Here is a 12,207-nt window from a genome sequence, read left to right as displayed (position 1 = left end):
GCTTAGTGGGTGATGTTAGGAAGTTGTAAAGAGCCAGAATTTGAACTCAAGTCAGCCGGATGCCCTCTTTTATTCACCACTACCAGTCACTTTATCAGTGTGGGAGTGAGCTCCCCATCACAGGAGGTGTGCAGGCCTGGGCCTGTAGGAGACTGCCAGGAAGGCTGCCTGCTAGGGCAGGGTGTTGGAGAAGACAATGGGGAGACTCCACTCTCCTTCCACACATCCACTTTGAGGGAGTTGGGAGGATCCTGAGATTCAGGTGCTGACACTGAACTCTGCTTCTATGAATGGGGCTTAGAGCTCAGCAGACCTAGTCCTGAATCCTGACTTCTCCTCTGTGAGCCTCTGTAAAATGGGTCAGCAGCAGAACTGGCCTCATCAGATGGCCATGGGGATTGCCTCCCTTCATCAGCACCTCACACAGGTCAGCGCCTGACAGGCAGCGTTGTGTACATAGGATGTGCTTGGCACCAATCCATTCCCTCTCCATCATCCATCCCTATTTCACAAGAGCTGCAATTGGCCAGATTTTCTGTCCGAGATGGGCCCCTCCCCACCAAGCCCCAGCTGTGACTTCAAACATCTTCCTGGGGAGTGGCTCCCAGAGAACAGACATGTGGCTCTGATAGAAACTTGGGCCTGGCTCCAGTGGGGTCAGTCAGCTGTGTTCATTTGGGGAAGGAGGGAGCAGGACTGGGGGACTTGCAGGACACAGGACAAGCTGCAGAGTGGCCAGAGCAAGGGCGAGGGTGTGTGGCTGACCTCGCTCCTCTCCCTACACAGTGGAGCTGGGGAGGGAGGGTGGCTGGGGCCTGTTGCCTCCTGCTCCCTCCAGACAGGAAGCTTGCTCTCTGGTGCTTCTAGGGGATAACAGAGTCCCTAGGTAGCAGGGATTTTAGATGCTCTCTCTAACACCCTGCCCCAGTGCAGAGCCTTCCTGGCTGGCTTTTCCAGGCCCTGATCTGCGTACCCACTGTGATGGGAAGCTCACTCACACTGATACACAGTGACAGGTAATGCTGGGAAAAATGAGTATCTGGCGAGTTGGGTTCAAATTCTGGCTCTTCTAACTTATTAGCTGTGTGACCATAGGCTGTTTTTATATTTGTAAAACGAGGACAATAGCTTTTGCTATTATTGCTGCTATTGCTATTGTTGTTACTATTATTACAGATCATGTAACCTTTCTCCCAGAAAGGCTTGGATTCCTGGACAAACAGGCTGCTTTGTGATTCAGGCCAAGCCCTCGACACTTCTGGGCCTCTGCTCCACTCCCAGAGCTCTTCCTTTCGAGGGAGGTTTATGCGTCAGCTAGAGACAGAGGCCAGTGGCCAGAAGACATCTCTCAGAAAGGCCCAGATGTCCACTCTTCTGCCCAGCCTCTGTCCTGGCTCCCATGACCCAGGATGCCCCACCCCAATCTGGCTCCATCTCTATCAGGCCTCTCTCCATGAATCAGGGTGGAGCAGGTGGGGGGTGGAAGGAGGGGTAAGTTTAACACATGGTCTGACAGTGTCCACCTGAAATAGGCCCAGAGAGGGGAAGGGGATTTCCTGGGGTCACACAGCAAGCTGGCAGCAAAACCAGAACTTGTACCACACACCCTGTAATCAAACCTCATCTTGAACCTGTTAAACTCTCAGCCGGTTCTAAGCAGCATGATATAAGCTTCTTATTTTGAGGAAGGGACTGAATCTAGATTTACTGAACCATTCCTCTGTGTCCCTGACCCCTGGAACCTGTAGCCTCCTATAGCAGAGCCAGGTTTTACTGAGCACTTACTATGAAGGCCAGGTTCTGAGCTGCCCGTGGGCATTATCTCCTGCCTTGTGGCAGAGATTTCTCATCCTCATTTTATATACATATATATGTGTGTGTGTGTGTATTTTTTAATTGGTTTTAGAGAGAGAGGAAGGGGGGGAGAGAGAGAAACATTGATCTGCTGCCTCCTGCACACCCCCTACTGGGGATCGAGCCCACAGCTCAGGCATGTGCCCTGACTGGGAACTGAATCGGCGGCCTCTTGGTGTATGGGACCCTGCTCAACCAACTGAGCCACGGCAGCTGGGCTCTCATCCCCATTTCTGAGAAGAGATAACTGAGGCTGAGCGAGGAGCAGCCCTTGTCTCTAAGGCATAACATTTCCTGAGCACCACTGTGCCTAGCACTAGACTCCCCTGGGCTCTAGGCTTGGGGACACTGGGAACAAAGGCTCCCAGCCAAACCTCTCACCCACCCAGCTGCAGCCCCCACCGCCCCATGGCCTCCCCTCCCAGTCTGTTTAGTCAGCGAGGCACAATTTAAGGCTGTGGTGTGGAGTTGAAGTGTCCGGAGCCCCAGGCAGCTGATAAGAGGAATTGTCACTTTTTCCAGCTCAATTATTAATTGAAAATTTCCGTTTTCAATTTTTAAGTAATTTCTTCCTGTTTTGTTTTCTCATCTCTCACCCTCCCTCCACCCAAACACTTCCCCAGTCCCTTTTTGTGGCCCGTCCCCAAGCTCCCAGGCTGGGAGGGCTGGCCTCCCTCACAGAATCCTCTTTGTCTCCTCCACATGGCCTCTCTGACCCCCTACAGAACAGACACAACAGTGTTCTCCACGGGGCCTTTTCCAAGGGACCCCATCCCATCCATGTCCCATCCATGGAAGGGGAATACAAGGCAGTGGGTGGCACCCTGGAAGGGATACCAGCTGCTGATGTGCTAAGGGACCTCAGACAAGTCACTTCCCTTGGCCTCAGTGTTCCCATCTGTGCTGTAGGTGCACGGGGGATTCCGCCTGCCCGAGGCCGCCTAGCTCTCAAAAGACGCAGAATGCTGTCTCAAGGGCCAGACCTGAGTCCAGAATTCCAGGGAACAACCGCCTAACCCCTGCCCTGTTCTTGCCCCCTCTTCGCATGAGCTAGGCCAGATTAGCTTGTACATCTGGCTGAACAGTGAGCTGCGGCCACAAGCAGACCCTCCCCAGGTCTTTCTCTGTCAGTTTCCACAAGGGCTGTGGTTCACATCCCTGTTTGTGCCCAAGTGTGCTCTGGGGAAAGCATACGACAGCAGAGTCTGAAGACCTGGCTGTGGGGACTTGGCCATATGTCTCGGCTCTGGCCCTCAGTCTTCACGTCTATGAAATGGGTTGGCTGGCTGACAGCCCAAGGTCCCTTTAAGCAGGGTTTAAATGTACCACCAACCCCATTCTGGAATGGTAAGGCCTCTAGCTGAGTCCACCCAGGCGAGCCTGTTACAGCACTGTCTCAGCAGGCACGTTGCACGGGTGACCCACCTCAGGGTGGCAGTGGGTGGGGAAATGGGAGGAAGAGGGAACCTCAGCCTCCACAGTGAAAAGCCCAAGGCTCTGGGCAGCCCCACCCTCCTGGTTCCCAGCCCGAGGGAGACCCCTGCTGTCCACTGTGCTAGTCCCTTTTCCCTATTCCAGGGCCCCCGAGGACCAGACGGATCAGCTGGGGAGCAGGGGCCCCGAGGTCTGAAGGTGAGGACCCCCATGGCCTGATCTTCCTCTCCCCTCCCATGCTGGGCCAGGAGTCCAGGAACTGGGCTCACACCTCCTCAGCACCAGGCCCCTGGGGGACAGCCAGGAGTCCCTGAGAGGCTGGAGGGTCGTTCCTGAGAGCTCACCCAGCCACTCCTCCTGCCCACACCCCAGCCCTGATCGTGGGGCAGGGAAAGGGAGACGGAGCTTTGAGACAGAGCGAGAGTGAGCGTGAGCGAACACGTGAATGAAAGCCAGAAGCATGAGAGTGAGGAGGCGTCACACGTGGCCTCTGCCCCTCTCCCAGGCCCGCAGGCCCTTCTAGGGCCCCTGAGGGCCCAGGCTGCTGCTGACCCTTTCAGGAGCACCTGATCCTGGTTCTCAACCCAGAGCACCCATGGCAAGCCACTCCCTTCTTGGGCCTTAGTTTTCCCACCTGCATACTGGGGAGAAAGGTGGATCCCATGGTTCCTTATGTTTTCCATGGGAGTGTGGGTCCCTTCTGTGAAGGGGCTCCCAGTCCCCTCTCCACCCTCAAGTGCTTTGCTTCCTGCAGGGCCCCCCAGGACCGCAGGGCAGACTGGGCCAGCCTGGGCAGCAGGTACGTCAGGCCGTGGCTGCCACCCCCTCCCCGCTCTCTGCTTTGTGACCCGTGCCTCTAATGAACCCACTGTGCTTCCAGGGTGCGGCTGGTGAGCGAGGGCACTTGGGCGCACGAGGCTTTCCCGTAAGTATCGCCGGTTCTTGGAACTCCGTGGGCTGTGCCCCTAAGCCACATGCCCCTCCTGCTGTGGAAGCTCCAAAGGTTCTCGCTGCCCACTCCCTGCAATGAAGACCCTCCAGTGTGTCTCTTACCCTGGGACTCCGTGTCCCCATCCATCACCCAGCAGAGGGTGGGCGTAGGACCCTCAAAAGCTGTGATGGCTTGACTGAGGCCAAGGGGACAGGCAGGCTGGAGAGGCCATGGAGGGACTGAAGTCGCCTTTGCTTGTCTCTGCAGGGCATCACGGGTCCCTCAGGCCCGCCAGGCACCAAGGGCCTCCCAGGAGAACCGGTAAGTGCTCTTCCCGGCCCTCTTTGCGTCTCTGCCCAAGCAGGTGGTGTGGACAGGGGGTCACACAGGAGCGGAATCAGAGAGGGACAGTGCTGGGGCCGATGGGACAGCCTCAGCTGGTGGAGAGAGCACTGGCTGAGCAGCTCAGGAGCTTTGGGTTGAGTCTAAGCCTCCAGCCTGCTAGTAACATGGGAATGATGGTTCCTTTGTCTTTGCCATCCTGTTGTAAGGATGAAATGAGAAAATGTGTATAGAGTGCTTATCACAATGAAAAGCAAAAGACGGGCGGGAGGGGGAGGGGGAGAGGGGGAGATTACACTAACAAGCTGCCTGGGACCTGCAGAGCCCAGCGTGGCCGAAGAGGTGAGAGCCGGACATGGGGGGACAGCCCAAGTGTCGGGAACTTAGTGAGGAGGCTGCAGGGTGGTGCTGCTGGGGATGGAGAGGAGAGGACAGTCTCCAGGGGCTCAGGAGAAAGAGTCTCCAGTGGGGCAGGGGGACCACAGGAGGCTCCTGTCCCTCAAGCCACAGTGCCACCCCACATCTTGAGACCCAAGCAGATACCCTTTTGAACAGTGAATTGACCAGGGCCTGGGGTGGGGGTTTCCGGAGTGGATCTTAGGTGGAAGGGCACCCAGGCAGAGGGAACAGAGTGACCAAGGCCCCTGAACTGGAAGGTTTCTGAGCAGGAGAGGGTCCCACTGGGTTTTAGGTGGGTGGATAGAGTCTGAAGATGGCTTGGAGGGGATACACTACAGACACCAGGACCCTCAGCATGGCCCAGGGTGGGAGTGTGAGCTGCAGAGTCCCATGTTTTGTGGGTGCTCACCCTCACCCACCCCTCCAGACTGTATTATCAAGCCTTAAACACCAAAGAGGGTCCAGGATGGCTTCTCCCAACTGTCTGTGTGTCTGTCTGTCTTCTAGGGCCCTCAGGGAGCCCAGGGACCAATTGGCCCTCCAGGAGAGATGGGACCCAAGGTGAGTGCTTATTTGTCCTGTGATGCTGCTGGGTGTCAGCCTCTCCCAGCCTACTCCTAGGGGTCTCTGCAGAGACTGAGGCATAGGCACCCTGGCAGAGAGGACACATGCACTCTGATGGCAGAGGGCGAGGAGCTGACTCCCAGTCCCGGTGGCAATGGGTGGGATGCAGGGTGCCAAGACCCTTGTGGGGGTGGGGGTTGGCAGTGCCTCTTTGTTGGCATCAAGGAAAGCAATAATGCGCCCACCCTCACCCAGCTGGGACTTCAACCCAGCCTGGGTTTGACCACGGAATCAGCCCTCTTAAGGACATGCAGTAAGGAGCTTGGAAGGAGCCTCAGACACCCCTGCCATATCCAGAGGAGAAAACTGAGACCTGGTGTTTACGCAAGGGCCCAACCATGCCAATGGTGATAACTCAGGACAGCTTCCTGCCCTTGTCCTCCTGGCTGACTACAGAGAGAAGGGCTGGAATCACTCAGCCCTGAACACAGCAGTTGCTGGCTTCCTCCCCTTGGCCTTATGTGAATCATGAAATTTTCCTCCTCATGCTTGCCAAGGGGCTCCTAATGTGGTAAACCACACTCTTGGAGAAGGAGAGGGCTCCAGCAGCCTCTGGGTAGCCCGGGGCTCAGCAGCCTGAGCTCAGTCACCTCCCTTCCCCTAGTCCCAGCTCCGAGCTCCAAGACCCCTCTGTGTCTCTCACACTGTGTGACTTTGGGCACGTCCCTTGCCCTCTCTGAGCCTATCTCAGTTACCTCCTCCCTTACAACCTTGCTCAGAAGGGACGAATGGCATTTTCTTGCAGGGGCCACCGGGTGCAGTGGGCGAACCGGGCCTTCCTGGGGAAGCCGGGATGAAGGTAAGGAGGGTGAAAGAAGCAAAATGACTTACTGACCCCAGCTTCTGACTGGTGGCCCTGTCCTTCCCACCGAAGAGAGACAGGCCTTTCTTGTGCCCAGGATAATGGGTTCTCTGTGCACCTGGCTGGGGAGTGGGTCCTGGCTGAGGCCACAGCAGAGGGCCCAGCCCCTGCGCCTACCCCTGCCCTCCTCTACCCCCACCCAGCAAAGTTTTCTCTGGCTCCTGCCCCTACCCCCGCACTGGGGCTGCCCTACCTCCTGGCCTCCTGATACCATCTGCATTTCAGCCCCGATGCCCCTCCTTACCTGCTGGGAAATAAGCGCCCACTGATACCTGGCCTCTGGGGAGTTGGACCAGCCTGGGACTGTCAGTCTTGGCTGGAACAATGCAGAAAACCACCCCATCAATAAAACAGGGAGAAGTGGGACAGTTCAAGTTGGGGCAGGGCGCAGGGCTCAGAGCTCTGCTTCCTCCTTGCGCCCCAGACACCAGCAGGGAGAGAGTGTAGCTTGGAAAGCACCACAGGAGAAAGACCCTTTTGGGGTCTTTTTGGTGGAGGGGGTCATGACATTGATTCTGGCTTATTTAGGCCCTCTTGCCTGTTGGGTTTCTCTTCAGGGCTCTCAGGGAAAGTAAAAGAGGTGGCCCACGAGCCCAATTTGCCATCTCAGAAGCTGATACTTTCTGGAGCCAAACTGCCTGTGTTTGGATCCTGAACCTGTTACTTATTAGTCATGAACTTGAGCTGGTTACTTAACCCTACCACCCCCTCAGTGTCTTCATTTATTTAAAAAAAAAATTTAAAAATGTACAGTTGGACTCTAACAACACAGGTTGGAACTGCGGGTGTTCACTTATATGAGGATTTTTTTCAATTGACCGGTGCAGTTCAAGCCTGCGTTGTTCAAGGGTCAAATCGAAGGCTGGGAATCTGCGTATGCGGGCAACCCTAGTTACATGCAGATCTTTGACTGTGCCCCTAACCCTAGCATTGCTAAAGGGTCCATTACACTTAGAACAGCGCTCTGGTTGACGTTTTACAATTTCTCTTTGGTTCTTGCCGCCCCCCCCCCCCCCCCCCCAAATCAGAGCTTGTGAGGGCTAGGGCTGGCCCGACCCACCCCATGGACTTGTGTTTGGTTCCTCCTAGGGTGACCTTGGGCCTCTGGGCACCCCTGGGGAGCAGGGCCTGATTGGGCAGCGGGTAAGTGAAAGCAAATTTATTCTGCCTGGAAAGCCACCCCTGGGGTGTTTGGGTGGGGAAGGGCTTCCCTCAACCTCCCTGAGCCTGTTTCCTCACATGGAAATAGACCGCTACTCTCCACAGCCTCGCTCAGTCTCTCTTCGTGGGTCAGCATTTCCACAGTGTAGAGGTGCTCTTCAGAGAAAAGCATTCTGTGGTCAACACATTTGGAACTCACTGCATGCTCGGTGTTCCCTCTTACACATTAGCAGCAGCATTTTCAAGGCTCTGAGAAGACCTGCAACCAAGAAATTGGTTTCTTTTGGAGTCTCTCGGGGCCTGGGTATCATTCCCAAACTTGCTGGCAAGAAACTGAGGGCTGGCTTCACTTTCCTTTTCTGAGAAATGGGATTCTGCCAAGGAGTTCCATGACGGCTCACTCCAATTCCAGGAATAGTATCTCCAACGGCTACCATTTGTGGGTGCTTATACTGTGTCTTGGAGGAACCCTTAAAGGGTGGGGGAGCAGCCCCATTTTCAGATGAGAAAACAGATGCCTATGGGGGCTGAACAGTTTACTTGTGACTAGGAGCCCAGTGGGGTCTTTGAGGTCTGCCTGACGTCAAAGCCTTTCTAACCACTAGGCAGCTCTGCCTCCCAGTCTGACCAGGATGGCTCTGTGACCAGCAATTTCTAACTGGAGACCTCTTGCAGCCCCCACCCCAGCCTACCCTGCAGACAGCAAGCTGTGCTTGGGGGTCTGCCTCTCCTTTTTGGGAACTGAGTGGGTGCCTCAACCCTCTGGATCATTCACAAATTCAGCCCCCCACTGTGTGCGTGCCAGGTCCCCATTGCCCGGAGATCAGCGGTTGGGGGGCCCTGCACCAAGGAGGGGGAGGAAGTAAAAGCACATGGGGCCCCCTCCCCAGCAATGTCTCCTCATCTTTTCCCACCACGCTTTCCAGGGAGAGCCAGGCCTCGAGGGTGACAGTGGTCCTGCGGGGCCCGACGGGCTGAAGGTAAGTGTCCTTCTGGTGCAGGGTTGGGGAGGAGGGGTGTTCTGGGACTGCGTCTACCTGTCCCCCACTGCTCCTCCATCCAATACCTAAATTTTCTCCCAGAAGCACCATGTTCCCGTAAAGCTCTGAGAGCAGACCTCCGGCTGTTCCCATTGAGAGTGGGTGAGGGTGAGCCCTGTCCAGCATCTGCCCCCACCCTGCCCACTGACCTGACCCTACTCAGGGTGGGGTTTGAGGACCATCCCCCCCCTCCACTCCTCCCCACTTTCCTTCTCCTCAAAACTGCAGCTCCTCTTGACTAAGGGCGGTACCTGAACATCTGCTCTATGCCAGGCCCAGAGCCAGCAGCTTTGATATCAATTAACTCCCAAACATCCTAAAAGATCAAGAAAATAATCACTGCCCATGACCTGTAGGCCACTAGTCACACATGCACCAGGTACGATGCTAAGTCCTTTATATGGATCACCTTGATCAACGCTATGGGGTGAGTTCTGTATTTAGATAAACTGAGACTCAGAGAGGTTAAGCGACTTGCCCAAGGACACACAGCTAACAATTAGCACACCCAAGACACAATCCTTGGCTTGCTTTCTGTACCATGTACCCATCCTAAAGAATAAGAGACTGAGGCTCAGAGGGAGGCAGAGGTATATTCATCCAGCGACTGTAGTTACGAGTAGAGGATCCAAAATTCAAACCCAGGGCTCACTGGTATCAAAGCCTGTGGGCCTAACTTAGACCTGCCATGTCAGCTGTTAGCCACAGATGCTAGGACTGTAAGGAGGTGCTGGAGCTCCCCTGGACCCCAGGGCAGGTGAACACTGCTCTCTGGTACCAGCCCTACTTCCAGCTCAGGCCTGTCCCTGGCCTCCATCCCTGACCCAACAGTGGACTTTCCCCAGAGCTGACCTGTAACACTGTGTGAGGCAGCTCCCCAGCCCTGGATCCCACATGCCATGTCCCGGGATTCCCTCTGTCATCCACTTACTCTCCATGTGACCTCAGATGAGCACCCCTCTTCTCTGGGCCTGAATTCCCCCATTCCTAGACCTCCACCCTCACTGCCCTATCCCCACATGCAGGGCCCGGGATAGGGCCTCTCACTGAAAACCAGCTCAGCCACCTGCTCAGGCTGCCTGCCTCTGAGACCTAGGAGAGCCGGTGACCAGGGATGACAGGCCAGAAGGGGAATCCTGGAGCCAGGGGTGTCTGCAAGAAAGTCATCAGGGCCAGCCCCCTGTCTCCATGCCAGGTCCAGCTTGGGACCTGAGACTCTTGGTGGGAAGAAACCTCAGAAAGCAGCAGCGTACCTATCTCTTTCCTGGTGCCCAGATCTACTCTGTGCTAACTTGGAGTCTCTCCCCCACATCTGTGTCATCTCTGGACCCCTCTCCATGGGAAGTTCTCCCCGGCTGAGCTAGACACTGCCCCAGCAACCCCAACACCAGCCCCCTGCAGCCAGAGACCAGGCCCCAGCAGGACCGGCCTGCAGTGCATGCTCTCCGTGGTCCTGTTCCCACGCTCCGGCTTCGCGTCCTCTGAACACACTCTCTCTCCTGGACACACACCAGTTTATCTGTGTCCCTCGTAAAATGTGGCTCCAGGAAACAAAACTGGCAAAGACACTGCTCTTTCAAGCCTGCTCCCCCACCCACCCTTCCTCACACCCATGACTTCATACCCTCTCCCGAGGGCCTCTCTGACAGTCACAGCTGAGCCACCTTCAGACTGGCCATAGGTCCCCCCAAGCCTGCCAGCCCCTATGGAGGCAGCCTTCTGATGGGCACTGCCCTGTCCCTCTGCAGCCACTGCCTACGCTGTGCCCCTCGCGCCTGCTCTGCTCACGGGGCCAAGGGCAACAGCCCAGGCCCCCTTCTGGCACAGCCCGCCTGGCAGACAAGGCCGGGACATGGCCAGCGCTATGTCAGGCGCTAGCTGCCATCCGCTCGCCGGAGGGAGTGTTCTGCAGCCAGTGAGAACAAGAACCACACAGAGCAGAGAGCAAGAGAAACATGTGCCCACAGCGGAGTGAGACATTAACCAAAAAACGATGGAACGGTGCGGTCTGATTGGATTACGCCTTTAAAGCTTATTTTATTGCTAACTGGCTCTGTAATCTTGGAACCATTGTCTCGCTGCTCTGAGACTGGTACATAGCAATCAAAACCGCTACCTCTTATTATTAATGTTGTCAACTGTTTGTGTGTGAGCAAAGGTCGAAAATGTAACTCAGAAAAGTGGGAAGAGTTCTGAGAAGCAGAATTAGGTGAATTTTTTTCCTTCATAAAAATTTATTTCAGCTTTTTACGATTCCTGTCTTCCCCACGTGTCTACATTGGAGAGGGCTAGCCCCAGTCTCCTGAACCTGGCCCCTTCCTGTGAACTTCATGGGGTGGGCATGGTCAGGGTCCTCGCTTTCCTGAACTACCCCTCCCCAGCCCCAGGCCCAGGCCCAGGCCGAGACACTGGCAGTCCCTAGCCAGCAGGGCCATGCCAGCCCAACCCGTTTGGCAGCTCAGGGAACTGTCAGGGAATGCAGAAGCTGGTCAGCTGTGGGCGTCTGAATGAGCCCTGAGGTTTGGACCCCCTGTTGGGCTTGATGACTAATTTTCTCTCTCTCTCTCTCTCTCTCTCTCTCTCTCTTTGTTCTTCCTCCCAGGGGGACAGGGGTGACCCAGGGCCTGATGGTGAGCGTGGTGAGAAGGGCCAGGAGGGACTGATGGGCGAGGACGGTCCCCCGGGGCTCCCTGGCATCACTGGCGTCCGGGTGAGTGTGCATGGCTGCATGCCAGCACTTAGGGCTCCTGGGGCATATGACACTTGTGCCTCTTTCAGGCAGTTCTGTGGGAGGCCTTTTGACAGCAGCCACCTAAGAAACTTCTGCTCTGGTCCTTCCTCCCTTGCCTAAACCTCCCATGGCTCCCCAGTACCGTCAGAGTAATATCACTCTCCTTAGCCTGGCTGCTGTTCCCTGCACAAACCCGGCCCCTGCTGACCACATCCTGCCTAACCCCCACATTCAGCCACACTGAATTTAACAAGGCGAATTCAGCAGTGGGGGCTCCGGCCCCGATTCTCTATCAGTAACTTGCTGTGTGACCTTTCATTTGCCCTTGACCTTGCCCTTGCCCTCTGTGGGATTCTTGGTATGATGAAGGATCTGGAAGGAATGTGCACTAAGATCACTTTGGGCCCCAACATTTCAGGGGCCCTTTTTTAGTGAGCTTTTGAGTATCATGACTGTGGAAAGGGCAAAGTCGTGTGGCAGAAATAGCCCTGGATCCAAAGTCCAAAGGTTGAGATCTGGCCCAAACACCCATTCTCTGCATGACCTTGAACAAATCACTGCCTCCCTCTGAGCCTTGATTTTCTCATTGATGAGGAGTCAATGAAACTTTGGATAGGAAAGCACTTTCTAAAAGGCAAGAGAAATATAAAAGATCGTCTTTATGAATTTGGAAAAGAAAATGACTGCAAGCTGCTGGTGGTGATGAGGGCGGTGGTGATGGTGGTGATGATGGTAGTAGTGATGGTGGTGGCAGTGGTGGTGGTGGCCATGGTACTGGCAATGGTGGCAATGGTGGTAGTGATGGTAGTGATAGTGGTGATGGTGGTGA

At 55.6% G+C, this 12,207-nt stretch overlaps 1 protein-coding gene across 1 annotated transcript in view; it reads left to right on the top strand.

Moving 5' to 3' along the window:
• COL27A1 (collagen type XXVII alpha 1 chain) overlaps nucleotides 1-12,207 on the top strand; it is a 118,907-nt gene that overhangs the window by 83,039 nt on the left and 23,661 nt on the right. Inside the window, exons 29-37 of the mRNA XM_087822867.1 lie at nucleotides 3,433-3,486; nucleotides 4,043-4,087; nucleotides 4,169-4,213; nucleotides 4,487-4,540; nucleotides 5,468-5,521; nucleotides 6,330-6,383; nucleotides 7,536-7,589; nucleotides 8,534-8,587; nucleotides 11,250-11,357. Coding sequence (XP_087678993.1) covers nucleotides 3,433-3,486; nucleotides 4,043-4,087; nucleotides 4,169-4,213; nucleotides 4,487-4,540; nucleotides 5,468-5,521; nucleotides 6,330-6,383; nucleotides 7,536-7,589; nucleotides 8,534-8,587; nucleotides 11,250-11,357 — 522 coding nt within the window. The remainder of the gene's footprint in view (nucleotides 1-3,432; nucleotides 3,487-4,042; nucleotides 4,088-4,168; nucleotides 4,214-4,486; nucleotides 4,541-5,467; nucleotides 5,522-6,329; nucleotides 6,384-7,535; nucleotides 7,590-8,533; nucleotides 8,588-11,249; nucleotides 11,358-12,207) is intronic.

The sequence above is a fragment of the Miniopterus natalensis genome, chromosome 12, assembly GCF_054644295.1.
Source record: "Miniopterus natalensis isolate mMinNat1 chromosome 12, mMinNat1.hap1, whole genome shotgun sequence".
NCBI classification, from domain to species: Eukaryota; Metazoa; Chordata; class Mammalia; order Chiroptera; family Miniopteridae; genus Miniopterus; species Miniopterus natalensis.
Note: the sequence above shows the minus strand (reverse complement) of the source record. Positions and strands in the feature narration are given on the sequence as shown.